At 50.8% G+C, this 18,425-nt stretch overlaps 7 protein-coding genes across 7 annotated transcripts; 5 read left to right on the top strand and 2 right to left on the bottom strand.

Moving 5' to 3' along the window:
• Positions 1-1,485: 1,485 nt before the first annotated feature.
• Positions 1,486-1,713, bottom strand: COCVIDRAFT_99639 (hypothetical protein; the record flags this gene model as incomplete). Its single annotated transcript, XM_014701063.1, has 1 exon — positions 1,486-1,713. The coding sequence occupies one exon, from the start codon at positions 1,711-1,713 to the stop codon at positions 1,486-1,488; it is 228 nt and encodes a 75-aa protein (XP_014556549.1).
• Positions 1,714-1,793: 80 nt separating this feature from the next.
• On the top strand, positions 1,794-2,818 carry COCVIDRAFT_26708 (hypothetical protein; the record flags this gene model as incomplete). The annotated part of the gene is made up of 4 exons (XM_014701025.1): positions 1,794-2,069; positions 2,150-2,389; positions 2,460-2,538; positions 2,601-2,818. 4 exons carry the CDS (start codon positions 1,794-1,796, stop codon positions 2,816-2,818), a joined length of 813 nt encoding a protein of 270 aa, XP_014556511.1.
• Positions 2,819-3,657: 839 nt separating this feature from the next.
• Positions 3,658-3,858, top strand: COCVIDRAFT_99474 (hypothetical protein; the record flags this gene model as incomplete). The annotated part of the gene is made up of 1 exon (XM_014701062.1): positions 3,658-3,858. One exon carries the CDS (start codon positions 3,658-3,660, stop codon positions 3,856-3,858), a length of 201 nt encoding a protein of 66 aa, XP_014556548.1.
• A 1,638-nt stretch (positions 3,859-5,496) lies between these two features.
• Positions 5,497-7,346, top strand: COCVIDRAFT_99589 (hypothetical protein; the record flags this gene model as incomplete). The annotated part of the gene is made up of 4 exons (XM_014701061.1): positions 5,497-5,665; positions 5,741-6,442; positions 6,495-6,917; positions 6,970-7,346. 4 exons carry the CDS (start codon positions 5,497-5,499, stop codon positions 7,344-7,346), a joined length of 1,671 nt encoding a protein of 556 aa, XP_014556547.1.
• COCVIDRAFT_16058 (hypothetical protein) lies at positions 7,339-8,607 on the bottom strand (the record flags this gene model as incomplete). Its single annotated transcript, XM_014701009.1, has 1 exon — positions 7,339-8,607. The coding sequence occupies one exon, from the start codon at positions 8,605-8,607 to the stop codon at positions 7,339-7,341; it is 1,269 nt and encodes a 422-aa protein (XP_014556495.1).
• Positions 8,608-9,336: 729 nt separating this feature from the next.
• COCVIDRAFT_99561 (hypothetical protein) lies at positions 9,337-10,606 on the top strand (the record flags this gene model as incomplete). The annotated part of the gene is made up of 4 exons (XM_014701060.1): positions 9,337-9,848; positions 9,899-10,324; positions 10,374-10,512; positions 10,565-10,606. 4 exons carry the CDS (start codon positions 9,337-9,339, stop codon positions 10,604-10,606), a joined length of 1,119 nt encoding a protein of 372 aa, XP_014556546.1.
• Positions 10,607-11,077: 471 nt separating this feature from the next.
• COCVIDRAFT_37851 (hypothetical protein) lies at positions 11,078-18,174 on the top strand (the record flags this gene model as incomplete). Its single annotated transcript, XM_014701059.1, has 10 exons — positions 11,078-11,882; positions 11,931-12,282; positions 12,330-13,165; positions 13,224-14,518; positions 16,225-16,295; positions 16,347-16,494; positions 16,543-16,578; positions 16,633-17,114; positions 17,164-18,005; positions 18,056-18,174. 10 exons carry the CDS (start codon positions 11,078-11,080, stop codon positions 18,172-18,174), a joined length of 4,986 nt encoding a protein of 1,661 aa, XP_014556545.1.
• Positions 18,175-18,425: the final 251 nt, after the last annotated feature.

The following is an 18,425-nucleotide window of genomic DNA, read 5'->3' as shown; positions in this document are numbered from 1 at the left end:
AAAAGACATAGAAGGTTTTACGAGGCTGATGACGAAAGAAAGTAGTACTAGACTAGAGGTCGTGTTGTCGGTATTCTCTGGGGGGTTTCCGAAGGTGTCGCCGCTTCGGCACCGCAAGTCGTCTGGTCCGCTTTGGGATGAGCCGACGCCATAACCATGCGCACAAGCGCCCTTGGCCAGGCGACAAAGGCCTGAATCTTGGTGTTGCAAAAAGAATGGCGGCATGTTGAAGGGGGCATAAACAAGCCACGGCAACTGATGCCGCAAATCTTTAGTCATACCAACGCTCTACTTTGTCGCAAAGCTGCCTTGGCAACAATAGTCACGGTTGTCCCTGTCCGGCAGTGCATGTGTAGTGCTAGTACGTGCTTCTTCACTCTCCCTGCCCAAAGCTTATGCACACCTGCCCATACATCCTGTCTCTCTCCCTACCGCGCATTGCAGATCCGCCTTACAGTAAATCCGATCGGCAGCGCAAACAAAGTTGCCATGTCAACATGCACGCCGGCGTACAGATTTACCATGGGAAGAAACACCGAACAACCCAATACTACACGGGTGCGTGCCCCCCCTTGGTTGGCCCAACGCGTTACATTACATGTGTACAACACATGCATCTCCCCTCCTCGTGATGAGCGACTAAAAGAGCCCAACGCCCAAGGCAAGCATGTAGGACGCACATGCGCCGCGTACAGCCTGTAGTACAACCACCCCCCCTTCAAAGCCACCATGCAACTTCGCAGCTTCCCGCTGCGTTTCATAGTGTATACGTGTAGTTCATCGTGACAAAGAAAACTCCCCACATCACGCACTCCTCGTTCCCCCGCCTCGTTCCCCCGCCCCGTTCCCCCGACTACCGTGTTACTACACAAAGTTCCTCACCCACACGCTTTCGTTTGGCAAATGAACTCTCTAGTCCCCCCCTCTCTCTCTCCAGCGGCGACCAACCCCACAACCCGGTAAAACATGTGTACTTTTGTTATATTCTCGGAAAATCAAATGTACCCAGCTAGCGACGTTTTCGTCCACCTGTTCATACAATTCATACATACAAAAATTCATTTTTCATCAATCTTGAGGAGGGAGGGAGGGAGGAAGGGGAACTTCCTTAGTAACCGTTTCCCGATTCTCCCGCCGCTTTCCGTCCCCGCCTTTCCATCTACACTAGTTACCGTTACCCAAACGTCACCTGGTCTGTTTTTTTTTGTTTCTTGGTCACGATTTTCTGACTTGCATTTTTTTTCTTTCGTCCATAGAGGAAGGGGATGTAAGGACTATTAGCCAAGCGACATTTCATGTTCAAGTGATATTTTTTTTTTACCTTCGATTAGAAAGGAAAGAAAATAGAGCAAGTGTTTTGCTTTGGAAAAAAGGATATTGTTGTTTGGGAAATATGGAGGTAGGAGATAGGTAAGGGTGGTAGAAGAGAGATAGGGGCTTTACATAGGACTCGGATCATACCCTTGAAGTAGTATTTTACTTACTCTACGTTGTAGTAAAAGTATGTAGAAAAGGAAGACTGACTAGTAAAAGTGGACACCAAGCTAACATAGTATAGTGGTGCAGGGAAAAGGAAAAAAAGGCCCGAGAGGTTAAAAAAAATTTAGGGTTGAGTGTGAGTAAATATAAGCGATAATGACGGCGTACGATTTGTATACATATCCGTGTGATTTTTTTTTTTAGCAAAGAAGCTCGTTGTTTGCTTCTTCTCATCCTCCTTCACCTTCACAAGAGGCTCATCTCGCTTGCTTCTTCCCCTTCATAAGACCCACCCCCCACTCATTAGTGAAGCAATGACTTCGACTAGACAGGTATCATCTGCCCAAGTGGCGCTCGTCACGGGCGGTGCCTCGGGCATGGGATTGTCTGTTGTAAAGCACCTGGTCGAGCAAGGCTGGAACGTAATGATAGTCGACTACAACGAAGAGAGCGGGCAGAAAGTAGCACGGGAGCTTGGAGATAAGGTGTTCTTTACGAATGCGGATGTTTCGGATTACGACCAGCAGGCCAAAGCCTTCGTCGCGACGTGGAAACAATGGTCGCGGCTCGACTTTGTGTTTGCCAATGCGGTGAGCACTGCTTTTTATGTCTTTCTCTGTTGTGATTCACTTCGTTTTTTTTTCTCATTTTTGCTGATGGGAAACCCAAGGGCATTATCGACAGGACCAACTTCTACGAGCCGGCTGAGGAACGCGAAGATGGCGCGCCCGTGAAGCCGGATACCTCTGTCCTTGACATCTGTCTGACTGCTGTAGTCTACTCGGCATATCTTGCGCTGCACTACTTCCGCAAGAATCCCGATAAAGCTGGCAAGCTGGTTTCGACGGCGAGTATGGCAGGCCTCTATCCCTCACACGGTCTTCCTGTATATACATCTGCGAAACATGGGGTAGGTCTCCGCGGGACCAACACACGAGTAGTATTTCGCTCCCAAGGGCACTGACAAATCTTCCTTCTAGGTTGTCGGCATAACTAGATGCCTAGCTCAGAGGCTCGAAGCGCTTAAGGAACCTATTACTGTCAACTGTATATGCCCAGGTATGTTCGACGCAAAACATTTTCTTAATCCAATGAGGTATGGTTTTAACAAAAGGCGCTAGGCATAGTTGCTACCAATATATCTAGCAGTCCGATGACGGACGCCATAGCCAAGATCTTGACGCCTCACTCAACCATTGTGCGCGCTGTAGATGGATTCTTGACTGATTCAAGTAAGAATGGTTTGGTGGCGGAGTGTTCAATTGAAAACATCCACTACCGGGTGCAGCCAGATTGGAGTGACGAAAAAGCCAAGGAGGTCATGACTGGTGTCTACTAGGCTTAATCGGCGAATGCTGCTGAGTAGTCTGGCAATTCGTGAAATACGTTCTATTTGTTTTGAGTATAATGTATTCTTTGACTCTAGCCTTCTAAGATGCATTAGCGTGAAGAGCCTCTATGATCTATTGATATCGATAGTTATGAAAGCTAGTATATTTTAATACAACTGACTCGCAGTTGACTTGGTTGGCTTGGTGTTTGTGCCATTTTCCGGCTTGTCCTTTTCCTGAGACTACATACATACTAGTTAGGGGGTTGGTGTTAGGGAATGCGCTAAGGGGATCGTCGAGTGTGGTGGTGACGTCATCCCGAGGACTGGAAATGAATCTAGACTCTTTCTTGTGGTGGAGATGGAGAGAGTTTAAAAGAGGGGGATTTATGCATTGTGGGGATGGACGATGTAATGGCTTAAGAATAGTTCTTGAGACTACGTATACATGTGGGACGAACGGGTTGATGGGCCGAGGTGAAGGAAATAGTGGGGCTGGGGTTTGAGGACTAGGTGAGTTGGGAAGGGCTGCATAGTTATGCATTTATGCGTACATACAATATGCCTTTGAGTATTTGCAGCTTTCATGATGTGTAAGATAGTTGCGCATAAGAAAAGTACTGCTGTGACTGACAGTGAGATATTCCTTGGCAGAAGTAGAGTATAGACCCTTGCTCACTATGTACGACAAGAAACATCAGCTTCCTCGGACAAGAAATATATTTTCTTGTAATTAACCAACCCCCAGATCTCACAAAAAGTAGCATACCGATAACACGCACATTGCTTACCTTTCTCCAAAATCAAATATGTAATCCTACCTCTTCTTTTCCGAATCCCTCTCACCAATGATACCCCCTCTCAACCCTACAGTAAGTAATCATACAATAACTAATCACGAAAACATACCCTCTGTATACCTATCTGCTATTACAATAGTCTTACACGTCAAATCTACCTTCAACCAATCCCAATCACCCCAAGCCGCACACACACGCTCGCGCATATCGCAGCCTTCGGGTATCTCTCGGCCCACCAACGCTTTCTAAGCAAGCCGCTTGCCCTCTCTTGGGTGCCACACTCCCCTCCCGCCATCACGTCTTCGAGAGAGAGGCGTCGCACATGGTTCCTTCTACTGCCCTCGCTTCAGAAAGAAATGTGCGTTTGCGCGGCTGGGGGAGGGGGGGAAAGCGCGAAAGCCGCGGTGTGCGGTTTGCCATGGCTTGAGACTGTGCCGACCGATATTCGGATAGCATAGGGTGCACACTTCATATGTATGCCAGGGGAGGTAACAGACTTAGTCACCACCTCCCTTACCCTCTGCTAAAGATAGCGCAGAACCATTTTCCTAAATGCCATGTACTATCTTTTTCGTGCGATTAGTGGTTTGCGGGGTATTTCCGCGGGGGAGAGCTGTATTTAGAGCTGACAAACAGGTACCTTTTTTTCGCTGTGCTGACGGGACTGGGGAACAGGGGACCTTGAGGCTCTAAAAATGCGATTTGCGCTACTGTCAGCGGGAATAAGGGAAGCGGTGTCCTAATGTGGTCATTGATACTGGTGGTTGCTTCGCGGTCGGGGTGTCAGCAAGGCTGATTTACTACATCACGTGGCGATATGGGATGCAGACAGCCAATCCGTGCACGTCTGTAGATGCCTATGTACGTACCGCGGAACTGGAGCTCAAAGATAACAAGAGACGCAACTCTATGGTATCGGATTAATAATGCAACAAGGCTGGATCAACCTGTCCCGTCGCCCAGCAATGGGTATGTCCGCGTGATAAGGGCTTCTTTTGGTGGTCGAATCCGCATTTTTAATCACTCTTGCTTATTCACACATGTCAGATTTTGGTCGAAGGCGCGCAGGGCGCGTGTGGCGCTTTTCTAGAAGAGAGAAAGACGGACGTGGGGTACATCAGCCCTATCCGTTGTTGTATGACGTCGCGTTGCCTCTTCCTGTCCTTGGGGCATACAGGCAATTGGTGCAAAAGGTAGGCAGCAACATAGGCTGTATTGGCTGCCCAGAGGTAGATCGGTGAATCGTGTGCTAGATTGGTAATAGAGTCTCAAAGACAACAGTAAAACTCGCATCCTAGGCTCCATATAAGCTCGTCGAAGAGGCGGACTCGAGAGCAGCATATGGGATGCCCATCTTGTTGACCAGATAGCGCTCAGAGCCGGACACAAGCATCGACAAGCCTTCCACTCTGACGGGAACGGTCCGCGCTACAAAATGGGGGCACACACATCGGGCCGTTGTCCAATCTGCACCGCCATTGTGCTGAATCATCGCGACCAAGGTTGCAGATGAGAAGAGCAATCCGCGCCCTTAGGCCCAAAGGGGAAAGGGGAGATGATCAAATCCCTCTGATATGAGAAGCGAGAAGAAAGTGTATGTGCGGTGCATTTCTTGTCGCATACGCATGTGCCGTTTCTTCCATTCACCGTGCATCATGGTTACCGATGTGGCGTAGCTTGCGACAGACAGACACAGTACATAATACCAGCTGAGGCGGCGAACTCTTGCCTGGTTGCTGGTTGAAAACATTGAGCACCGTCAGCACCTTTTGCTTGTCTTGGTTTTGACTTCTTGGCAAGATTGCTGGTCCTCTTTCCAAATCGTCTTGATTTGCCTTGTTTTGGAAGTACGGCTGTTCGCATTGTTTTCTTATACTGCAACGCAGGATGAGTGTGTCTTTGTCACCAGGCGCCCAGCCGAAGAAGACCAATTACAGGGTCCGCTTTCGACATGGCGTGTTTCCGGATGCAGAAGGTCAAGCAACTCGAGCAGATATCAAAAAGTACGATTATTTTTTCGCTGCCGGGCAGAGATGGGTTGGTACCGAGGGTAAATGTATGTTCAAGCCACCGGTTGAGTCGCTTCTGAGCGACTGATAAGCATTATGCAAGCACTGACACAGCATCACAGTGGATTTTATCGACGAGTCCAGACTTGTAGCTGAAGAATGCGAAAATCCAGGATCTGCAGGCGAGAGAAGGACATCGAAACATGTAAATCGCTCACGGACATCAGGGAGATTGTCAGGCTTTGCAACGACAAGTCCCCGGACGAGAGAGCGACATCTGCCTCTGCGAAGTGGGACTTGGGATAATCAAGCGCAAGCATCTGCGGACAGCCAGAGGCATGTTCTTCCTCCATGGCATGTCCGGCGTCATACGAGCCCGGCTCCAGGCTCGGGCTCCAACTATTCCAGTCTCGATGAGCCATCGCCTGCAGACTCACAGTCTGACGGCCCTTCGCCACGTCCACACCCTGCAGCAAATTCAGTTGCCGACGTAGCTTGGCCCCTCTCTGATCCAATTGAGGCATATCTGTTTCGCTTCTGGATCGAAAAGGCCGCAGTATCACTCGACATTACAAGTCCAGTAGCCGTGTTCAAAAAAGTAGTTCCAAGACTTGCTTTTGAGAATGCAATGCTTATGAATGCAATTCTCATGACATCTGCCCAACATGTCTTGCGCCATGACCCGCATTTTCCCGCCGGGCCTTATGTGTATCATGATAGGATCCTACAGGACCTCATTCCGTACCTAGCGGAGAAAGGCAGGATTGAGGACGAGGCAACGCTGGTAACGGCGATGCTTCTCAGAACATTTGAAGAGTACCACGGTGTGTAGTGATAAAGCAAAGAAAGTGAACTGTTTGGCTGACGAACAATCAGCGGGTACGCAGGGTCAAACCCACCTCTCTACATATGAGCTTTTCTACGGCCCCGAGGGCTGGTTGCTCGATATGTCTAGTCCGGTCGTGCAGGCTTGTCTCATGATTCACGTTAATTCCGAAGTGTGTCAAGCGCTTCTCAATCGCCCGAGTTTGCGCATCGATTATGGAAACTCCATTCTACTTGCATTGGCCCTACCAGAAGATGAAGCTTCGTGGGGTAACAGAATAGTATGGTTGAATGCGCGTATCCTGCAGTGGATGGCGACAGATAATCGCACAGCAGACGAGCGGCAGTACTTGAGCAATCTTGTTGATGAATGGGAATTGATGCGGCCAGCAACTTTCGATGCGCTCTTTTATAAAGAGGACTCGTACGCTACGGGGTATTTTCCAGAACTATGGTTCTCCGGTCCTTGCCATGGTGAGTTTGTATAGTAACCAGCCCGCTACCTTCATAACTGACATTGCTTAAGCTGATGCAAACCAACACTTGCGGATATGTCGCATTGCACTAGCAGCTAGTTACCTCGACACCGAATTTGCGTACCCCCATGGAGACGGCGTTGTTGCATCCATACAAGACGAAATACTTAGGGGACTGAAGGAAATGGTGGCTATTGCTCGATGCAATACCCACTGCGTATCGGCACCATGGAAAGCAGCGCATGCTGTGCACAAGTTTGCAGTGCTGTTGAGCGATGAGATGGCACATTTCAAGATGATAGAATTTCTAAATGAGGTGAACACCATGGGCATGCCAACAGCGGCAACGGTAAAATATCTCGCTGAGCAGTGGAGCTGGAGGAACAATGCTGTTGAGTGGCAACAAGTCAAGAGCAGCCTCATCTAGCCAAAGCCCCAGCCAAAAACAGACCGCCAGCTACCACACCCAGCAAGGTGATGAGAATGATCTGGCCCTTACCAGTCAAGGCGAGGTAGGATATGACGCCCACAATGACTTCCCAGCGTCGTGCGGCATCCCGTCTGGCCTTCCACTGGGGGTTGATTTCAAAGGGCGCACGGGAAAAGACCTCGTTGATGCCCATTTTGATAGGCTTTTCGTCGATGCGCAGGGAGAGAGCAACAGGACGGTGGTCTGACGTGGGCTGGATGGGGAGAGCGGTGTAGATCTGGGGTTCTAGGTCTGACGCAGACCCGGCGCGTAGAAAGAGAATTCGGTCACACCACGAGGGATATCGGTGCTTTGACCAGTGCCACGATTCAACCTCACCGGCTAGAGAGTGTTTGGAAGTGGAGTACTTGTATGTAGGCGGGAAGGTAATGGGGAGCTCTTCAAAGCCATGCAGTGTGCGCTTGGCGTCTTTCTCTCGAATCAATTGGTCCTGTTTTAGCAAATGTGAAAAGTGTCGGGATGATGACTCTGACTCGGTAGGCTGAGGGTAGGACTTGGGAGCGTCACCGTCTGGTGGACTGTCACTAGTGCGATAGTTTAGGTCGCCGTAAAAGAAGACGTGGTTTCCAGGCGTAAAAAGACCGTTGTGATCAGCTGGAGCATCTGAAGAGGCGGCTAGAAGGGGTCTTTGTTCGCTCGAGCTGTAGGCGGTCTCGTCGCCATTGACAAAGACCAAGTTGCGCACCAGATTCTCCCAGTCCTTGTTGCGCGCTTCCACGTTCCTTTCCATGGGCGCAAGATGGGCTGCAGCAAAGGTGAGATCAAGGGTGTCGTCGGCGCCGGGACAGGCCAGGCCGATGCGCATCGCAACAGCCCCCTTGTTGCCCATGTTGGAGAAGCCGACGCCCGCACCTGCAGACTGTATCCATTGTATCCTCTCGAGGATAGCTGGATTTGCAAATAGCATCAGGGCTGTCATGCCCAGGCTACGCGTGGCCACATGCTCGAGGGAGCCGCTGCCCTGGCTGTGGAGGTCAGCAGCAAGCTGGACAGTCGTGGTCACGCGGTCGAAGTAGGGCTTCAAATAGGATCCACCGAGAAATGAATAGGCAATGGGTGCAATTTCCTGCAGCGAAATGGCGACAATGTCCGGCACGGGCGTTCCCTTGGGGAGCGCGTCAAAGAAGGAGGGCGCCAGGGCCTGCGGGTCGACGAGATTGCGCGCCGCATTGAAGGTGACGAGGTACAGGTCCAGCATGGCGTGTCGTGGTGCGCACTCTGGGGTGTATTTAGCTGGCGGCGACAATACGGATAAGCGGAGTGCTTGTATGCGGTGGAGTACATGCAATCTTCAGAATCGCAGTGGTGGGCTGCATAGACTGCCCCGCTCTGGCCGGGCTACAGGGGCCTTCCTATGATTATCTGCTTCTTGGAACGTGGGGGTGGCCAGCGGTCAGCATTTGCTGGAGCTCCTCCGGACCAAGGGTGTGTGTGTGGAGAAGGGCGGGCACAGCCAGGGCAAATCCACTCTTGGCCTTGTCGGTGTGTAATAAAGATGGAGACGGTGATGGAGCGGAGCATGCCATTGAACGCGTGTAGATGGGATAGACTTCGCGGGATACTCGATTGGGGCTCGCTTAAGCTGACCCTGCATGTCCTGTCGTCAGAGGCGTTCAACCAACAGCAGCACGGCGGGCCACGAAGCTCAAGCTGTGCAAAGGACCGAATGATTTCATACCTCGTGTCGATTGCTGTGTACATCGTGAATTTTCCGCCTGCTTCCACTGCCTCTGCCCAATTTCTGCTCGACCTTTGGGTGGCTTCACCGACTTTGGGCTGCCTTCGCCTTGCCTTGAATCCATACACTCCTGCATACCCATACGCGGTATTGCTTTCATTGTATCTTGCCATTGGCAGCTCCTTTCCTGCGAGCACCACTTCTACGACTCTCTGACCTTTGTATCTTTGTATTGCAATTGCAATTGCCATGTTCAGATCTCAGGTACTTCGGCACATTGCCCGCGCGGCTACGGTACAGGCTCCTCGAGCAGCCTTCCGACCCGCACAGCCAGCCATTTCTTCAATTCGTCACTTCACCTCTTCTCCAAGTCGTTTGGATAAAGATTCTCAGAATGAAGACCCAGTCGATGCAGCGACGACGTCAGGCGAGCCTGGCGAGAGTGGCGACCACGAGGGCCAGTACGCGCGAACTCGGGACGACATTGTCGTAGAGTACCCAGAAGAGAAGGATCTGCCACCTTCGAATCCCGTCGTAGGCCGTGGAGGCGAGCACTCGAAGCGCACATTGGCCTCTTTTTCCATGGAGGGCAAGGTAGCCGTCGTCACTGGTGGAGCTCGAGGCCTGGGCCTGGTCATGGCACAGGCACTGGTTACATCTGGTGCCGACGTTGCCATTGTTGACATGAATAAAGAAGAAGGAGAGCGATCCGCACAGGGGCTCGTTGATGTATACAAGAAAGAGAACCCCGCATCGAGAAGGTTAGAACTTCTTCATCTCCACATCCCACTCCAACTAACTCAAAACACAGGACACCAAAGGTCACAGCTCACTTTTGCGATGTCTCGAGTCCAACCTCCGTCAACCAGTCCTTTGCCGAGATCTTGAAGCGCCATGGCAAGGTCGACAACCTTGTCACATCTGCTGGCTTCACCGAGAACTACGATGCCATCTCATACCCCCACGACCGCATGCAGAAGCTGTGGGGCGTCAACGTCGACGGCACATACCTATACGCCGTGGCAGTGGCAAAGCACCTCATGGAGAGGAAGGCGCCTGGAAGCATCGTCATGATTGGCAGCATGTCTGGCTCCATCGTCAATGTCCCGCAGCCACAAGCCCCATACAATGCCGCAAAGGCAGCAGTGCGACACTTGGCAGCTAGTTTAGCTGTTGAGTGGGCCGGTGCAGGAATCCGCGTGAACTGCATTTCCCCTGGATACATGCTTACTGCATTGTACGTAAATCTGTTGTCACCAACCAAAACGATGCTAACGGCACTGCAGGACCAAGAAGATTCTTGACGACAACCCAGAACTCCAGAAGCAGTGGACATCGCTGATTCCTGTCGGCAAGATGGGACGTCCCGAGGACCTGATGGGCGCTGTCACTTTCTTGTCCAGCGACGCCAGCTTATACGTTACGGTGAGTAGTACCTAGATGCTGTTAACAAGCAGCTGCTAATCAATTAATGTAGGGTGCGGATCTCCGGGTTGACGGTGCTTACACCTGCACGTAAGCGCATGTGATAGAGAATAGTAGACTGCAGATACTTTGCCGTGTTCATTGTGGCGTTGAAATGCGTATGCGCCCAGTTACGCCCAGGTGGTTACAGATAGACGGCAATGATGAACCTCTTCACCTCTTTGTTACCCACAATTGCGCTTGTGACTTGATCTGCTGTGTGCTTGTGTCTCTCCATCGTAGCCCCAAACCCAGTTCCCCACAGCTGGTTGATGGCGACCAGGCCATCCTAGACAAGATGGGCGCACTGTGTCTTAGTCATGGCCAGATTTCAGCCTCGCTGTGGCCGTGCGCTGTGGCAGGTGCAACACTCCACCCACCCAGTTCCCGCCCTGCATAAGCTCTAGGGCCCTTTGCAAGCCGACCAACAAGGGCGTCTCCTGTCGCGCAATGAAGCACAAACAGTGACTTGCGTCCGCTTTATACCGACTCTCCTCTGTCTCTGACCCGCGGCCGGGCCGAAGCCATGTTCAACATCTCGAACCTGGTGCAGAAGGCCCAACAGTACATTGAACCCACGCTCAACACCATCGCTGCTCCCGCATCCACAGACCGACGGCCCTCGAAAGCCACCCTCTTTCGCTACCAGTTCCGACTTCCCGACTCGCAGAATCCCCTCCAGGAGATCACCGCCGAGCTTACACTCCAACCCCACCACTCCACGAGGGGTAACGGCGACGTCACATCCGACAAGGACCGCGGCCAGGGCAACCATTATGTCGGCAAACTACATCTTAGCGAGCAGTATCTCTGCTTCTCAACGCAAGGCTCAAGCTTCATCAACACTGCGAGCTTGAGCTCCTCGAGCAGCTTCACAGGCCAGACCCACGGCGCGGGACCGGCGGGCAACGGTTTCACCCTACCACTATGCGGTATACGGCGCGTAGAGCGCCTGCACAGCCAGAGCTATATGTTTGCCCTCGCAATTACCACATGGAACGGCACACCAGACTCCAAGTCACAAGCACCTGCTGGGCAGAAGCTTACAATTCAGCTTGCTGGCTCGCGGCAGGCATGCGAGCGGTTTTGCGATGGCCTTAAGAAGGGCTTGAGGGAAGGTGTCAAGGAGGTAGAGAATCTACGCAAGGTGGTCGCTCAGTGCTACTCCGAGTATCTACTCACCGATGACGAGGGAAAGAAGCCGGGCGCGGATGGCAAGCCGGGGAGGGAACATCCAGATACAGGCTTGGGCATGATATTTAGATACCCTGGAAATGCAAGGAAACTCAGAGATGCGACAAAAATACGTCTCTGGCGTGAATACTTGAAAGGCAAGCTGAACTCAGTTCATGCACAAAAGCATTACTAATGTACAACAGACAACGGCCGAAGCGCAACCCTGATCCGACAGCCCACCTTCCACAAACTTATCCGCGTCGGTCTACCCAATCGTTTAAGAGGTGAAATGTGGGAACTCACGTCGGGGGCCTTTTTTCTACGCCTACAAAATCCGAACCTATATACCGAAACATTACAAAAATACTCTGGGCGAGAGTCGCTGGCTATAGATGAGATTGAGAAGGATCTGAACAGGAGTTTGCCCGAGTACCCAGGCTTCCAGAGTGAAGAGGGTATTGGCAGACTCCGAAGGGTGTTGACGGCATACAGCTGGACAAACGAAGAAGTTGGCTACTGCCAGGCGATGAACATTGTAGTCGCAGCATTATTGATGTATGTGTGCCCCTCGACGTGCAACTTCTTGATTCTAACAAATAAAGATACATGTCCGAATCACAGGCATTCTTCCTTCTCTCTGTGCTGTGTGATCGCCTTCTTCCCGGCTACTACTCGCAAACCATGTACGGCACCCTCCTCGACCAAAAGGTTTTCGAATCCCTTGTGGAGAAGACTATGCCCATACTCTGGGATCATCTCGTCAAATCTGACGTACAGCTATCCGTTGTTTCCTTGCCATGGTTTCTTTCGCTCTATATCAACTCTATGCCTCTGATCTTTGCTTTCCGTGTTCTAGACGTCTTTTTCCTCGAAGGCCCAAAGGTTCTCTTTCAAATCGGCCTTGCTATCCTCCGTATAAACGGTGAAGAATTACTCGACGCCGCAGACGACGGCTCTTTCATCTCCGTCTTGAAGTCTTACTTCTCTCGGCTCGACGAATCCGCACATCCAAATTCGGAAAATCCCAAGCTGCGTGCTGTCACGCGATTTCAGGAACTCATGGTTGTGGCCTTTAAGGAATTTGCTGGCATCACGCAAAACACCATTTCGGAGCAGCGCGCCAAACATAAAGACGCTGTACTAGAGAATATAGAGAGTTTTGCCAAACGCACATCAATAAGGAACCTTGGTCCAGACAGCAAAAAGTTAAGTTTAAACGACCTGGGATTCCTGTACGATAGGTTCTACGCCGTACTCTACGAGCGACAACAACGAGCCGAGATTATGCAGCAAGAAGCTGAGCGTAAAGCAAAGGCTAGCAGGATGAAAGCGACTGAAGTCGTCACAGGTATTTCCGGCAGTGCGGAGAAGGGTCGAGTAGCGCTCGGGCCCAGTCCTACACAGATGGATTACGATGCCTTTAGAGAATTTCTTGCTGGTGAGTTGTCTGACAACTTTGAGCAATATTTGGGCACCCTTGCTAACGACCTAGTCAGGTATTGCAAAATGGGCCATTACCGACTCACCAACCTCTCCGCCTGAAGCCAGCAGTAACCAAAATGCACATTCATACTTTGGAAACAGTATGAGAAAACGACCGCCCATGTCCCCATGGGGCTCAGGACCAGAGCCTGCAGACCACGAATTCATGCGCCGCTTGTTCCGACGTTGGGATGTCGACATGACAGACTCATTGTCGCTACAGAATGTTGTCACTGGCTTTGCCAATGTTAAGGGGACTAAAGACATCATGTCCAACATTAGCTACTTCTTTGAGCTTTACGACGATGATGGCGATGGCAAAGTAGATCGCGAGGGCATTCTGAGGATCTCAGAGGCCCTCTTGTTCTTATCACGGCGCGGCATACACGACCCAAGTCCTGCTGCTTCATCGCTCGACGTTAGTTCTGGGTCCGGCTCGGAGCGCGCTGGCCGTGATGAGCAGTTTTTGAGCAGCGTGTCTGCATTTATTCGCAATTGCTTTGAATATGCCGACCCTGATCACCCCTCGAACCAAGCAGGCCGAGATATGGATCAGATCAAGGACGAGGTTGACAACTTTGCTATTGGCGACAGCGACGAAGACGACCTGATAGACTTTGGCTCCGAGCCTGGCACTCCAAAAGCAAAACCAGCGAAACTTGAAAAGTCGGAACATAATCCATTGTCGCCCACACCCTCTAACCGTACTATGGATTCTGATCTGGAAGGACGAAGCGAGAAAGCAAAGTCAGCAAATCTGGCGCTGGACCCTAACAAGCCTCTCCATATCACGCTGCCCACCTTCCGTATGGTCATTCTCGCAGATGAAGCATTACTAAACTTCTTTGAGGTTGGCTTCTCTTCATCGTTCCGCCTCGCTGATGAGACGCTTCCTTCGGCGTCTAGCTTCCACAATCTCACAACCTTTGCCAATGCCGGAAAGCAAGGTGGTGCCGCAGGCTTAGGTGGTGTTGTTGGTGGAGCTGGGGTCGGTGTTGTACCACCTGGCAAGGGGCTTCGAGGCATGCTTGACAATATTGTCAATGATGGCATGCGAGTTGCCACAGAGGTCAGAAGACGGTATGACGAGGCTCAAAAGGAACTGGACAAGGAAGCACGACATGGCAAGGATGACGAAGAGGAGGAGGAAGACGTAGATGCCAAGGATCTTGATCTGCTTGAAGGTGCTGAGACGGCTGGCGTGGGTGCATCAAAGGGCGAGGTTCCACCTGACTTGCTATCACCGACTGGCACAGGAGATGAGGAAATGAAGCCGAGAGATCGAACAGGGAGCGATGCTAGCAAAAAGGTACTTGAGTTTGAGCGATAACAAACACTTCACGAAACGAAGTTCTCGTTGACGGTTTGAGCATTTGGAGGTGTCATTGGGAGTTTTTTTTATATCGCACAGTCTACCACATTTTGCTATCTAGCGCTCAACTTTTGATCTCTTGATCTTACTCTCTTCTCATCAATGACCTTCCACTACCAAAAAAAGACTCGAGATATCCTCACATCTACCACAGCATCCTCTGAACCCAATCCCCCATCCCATCCATCACCCCCCACCCCCACGCATCCACATCCCTAAACACCACCAAATCCCCCTTAACAACCACCCCCTTCCCACTCCACCTCCACTCCGCATCCCCCAGCACCCCCTGATTCCTCAACCACCCCTTTCCCTGGAAGACCACCACCCTAAACCCGCCACCCAACCCCATAGGCTGCAACCCACTCTCCAGTATGCGCTCAAAATGATGCGTCTCGGGTATATGCATATTCCAGACTACAATGTTGACGGGTATCCCCGCTGCAGCGTAGGCTACGCGCGCGGTTTCTTCGATCAAGGCTGTTTGGCGCGTGCGCCCGATGGTGTCGAGATCGAAGGCGATTTTGTGGAAGAAGTTTGTTAAGGGGGCTGCGGGGGAGGGGAGGAAGGAGGGGAGGGTTGTGGCGAGGATGAGGGGGGCGGGTAACATTGTTTTTTTTTGAGGTAGAGGGTTGGGAGGAGGGTTGAGAGGGGAGGGGGGGAAGAGGGGAGGCATAAGAGAAATAAAGATGGTGGAGGAGAGGTGTGGGTTGTGCATGGCGTGTTGGCGTGGTGGTGATTGGGGGAGATGGGGGCGGCTATGTATGTGTGTGATGCAGGTTGGAGGCACGGCGGTTAGTTTGATTGGAGGGGTTAGGGTGTAGAAGATTTTGTGTTTAGAATTTTTGGGATGTTGGGGGGTTTCGTTTCTTTGATAGGTGAGATGGGTAGATGTTTTGGTGTGTTGTGAGGGCATGAAGTCTGATTTTGTTCATACCATGGTGGAGAACAGAGTGTGAGTGTTGTCATTATTCCGTGAAACGGTGTAACACGAAGTCTTCAACCTATAGTAGTTTCAACTGGAGTGTAAGAAAGAAGGCCTTGTGTATGTTTGAAACTTTTCAAATCCTGCTATGTTGTTGCTGGGGATGTTAATTATTTATATGTGAAGCCTCTTGGTGGACCTGTTTGCAATTAGCCGCCTTCACCACCACGCATTCGTATACAGGAATGTTATATGCTGAAGTGCTAGAATTCTCCATAAAGACTAATTTACTAAAAGGAGAAAGTGTGTAAATCTACAATGCGGGCGTGTAGGCGATCTTCTCCGGGGATTTTGGTCCAACAAGAGGGGGAAGCCACAGCCCGGAAGCTACCCCGCATGTCCGCCCGGGAGTGTGGACCGCGGCTCAATTCCGAAGAGCAGCACTGACTAGACACATCCATCTCGTCTCCACATAAGGCCGATGCCAGCCATGCCTGTCCTTCTTTTGTCTGGCTTTTTAATGCCCTCTTCAATTGAAGATGCTTCGGAAGCTCGTCGGTCGCGCTACAAGATGCCCTAAGCCTGTGCGAATTGCGCAAAGAGGGCTTCTCACGCAAGCATATAGCATTGGTCCTACCGAGGTACGTACTATATCAATTGAACCCTCTTCCTGTAGCTCTACATATCAGCTCTCGGCTTTGCTAATGGCATAACACAGCCTCCACTGCTCGAACAAACTGTTCCCCAGCACTTTGCAGGTATTGTGAAGCAGTATGGTGACCGTGATGCGTGCGTGTACCTTGAATAACATCGATATCGTCCTGGCTAAGCTTCGTATAGGGTCATCTCACACCATCAGCGCATACGGCTGACGTACGATGGGCTGGATCGCGACTCGAACAGGTTATCAAGAGGATTACAGAATCTGGGAGTGAAGAAGGGAGATAGGGTTGCTGTGAGCTTGGGAAACAATATTGAATTTGCTACTGTATGTTGTTTGGGATTGTATGAGAAACGGTGGCTGACAACTACAAAGATTACGTATGCGCTTTTCAAACTGGGAGCAATACTGGTATGTATGCGGCTAGGAGTATGAAAGATTGATCGTAAACCAATTGATTTATAGGTACCCCTCAATCCTTCTTTTAACGCACCGCAAGTCCTAAACGCCATCAATCACTTAGACGCTTCCCATCTTATAATTGGAGCTGAAACAAACCTTCCACGAAAAGACCCGCGCCCCAACATCTCGTTACTTACACACTTGATACCTAATCTTGCCGGTTCAAAAGTCGAGTCGGAGCTCGTTCCTTCGTTAAAGAAGGTTGTGGTGGTGGACAATGCCCAAGGGAGGATAAATATGGACGAGTATAAGTGCCTGGGAAGATACGAGGATGTGATTGAGGATGGTGGCCAAGGTTTAGCATTGCAGGATCAAGGACTCGACCCTCATGATATTGTCAACATCCAGTTTACTTCGGGTACAACCAGTATGCCAAAAGCTGCATGCTTGACCCATAGGAGTATTTTGAATAATGGCAACAGTATCGGTGATAGGATGCTGCTGACAGAGAACGACATTATATGTTGCCCGCCTCCGTTGTTTCAGTGAGTCATCCTGTACAGGTTGGATTGTACAACTTCTAACTCTATGCAGCTGCTTCGGATGCATCCTCGGATACATGGCCACAGCAACTCATGGAAGCGCTATAGTCTTCCCCACTGAGGCTTTCAACGCGCTTGCCACCCTTGAGGCCGTCCGAGAACACAAGTGTACTGCCCTATATGGAGTTCCCACCATGTTTGTGGCGGAGCTCGAACTCCTCGCGAATGGTGCAGTACCATACGAAGGCTTCCAACACTTACGCACTGGAATCGCAGCCGGCTCTTCCATTCCAGCCGAGCTGATGCGCAAGCTTCATAAAATACTGAACCTGACGGAACTTACTATTTGCTATGGAATGACGGAAACAAGCCCAGTCTCAGCCATGACAACCACGGATGATCCTATTGAGAAGCGCATCAACACTGTGGGCCGGCTTCTCCCACATGTTCGCGCGAAAGTGGTCAACGCTTCAGACTGGTCGCAAACGCTTGACATAGGCCAGCGTGGTGAACTAGCAGTCTCAGGATATCTCCTTATGAAAGGTTATTGGGGCGACACGGCGCGCACAGAAGAAGTACTTCAACCGGACGAGGACGGCGTCATGTGGATGCACACTGGCGATGAGGCCTCCATGGACGAGGAAGGTTACATCAAAATTACTGGAAGAATCAAGGATCTGATTATTAAGGGTGGAGAGAATATTCATCCTCTTGAGGTCGAGAACTGTCTTTTTGCTCATCCAGCCGTCAGCGAAGTCAGCGTCATCGGGCTACCGGATGAGAGATACGGCGAAGTTGTTGCAGCTTTTGTCGTAAGACATGCTGGAGAGGATGGCAAAGTAACAGCCGATGAGGTGAGGACTTGGGTCAGAGAGAAGCTGAGCCATCATTTGGGTAAGTAGACATCAATACTGAAGACGGCATAGCAAGCTGACATAGAAAAGTTCCGAAATATATCTTTTGGGTAGACAATTATCCCAAGACGGCGAGCGGCAAGATCCAAAAATTCAAGCTTAAGGAACAAGGCATTGCGCTGCTGCAAGAGGGCCAAGGGTTGAATTAAGAGCATTTGATATCGCGCTGGCTGTCCCGCATCGTTCTAGGCCATTTAATTACCGTTTCCCATCAAAGATCGCCATAGTTCTATGGGGCGGACTCTTTCACATACCAGGGAAGAGTAGCCAATTATGTAGGGCTATGAACTCAATGAGGAAAACTCACGATGCAAGACAATGCGATAGTCATATTCGAAATGTTTAGTACTGTAACAACAATCTATATCTTTGTCTCATCAGGCGCCCCGCCGGAATATGG

Source organism: Bipolaris victoriae (assembly GCF_000527765.1).
Source record: "Bipolaris victoriae FI3 unplaced genomic scaffold scaffold_43, whole genome shotgun sequence".
Lineage (NCBI taxonomy): Eukaryota > Fungi > Ascomycota > Dothideomycetes > Pleosporales > Pleosporaceae > Bipolaris > Bipolaris victoriae.
The sequence above is the reverse complement of the archived record's forward strand: the minus strand, read 5'-3'. Positions and strand labels throughout refer to the sequence as shown.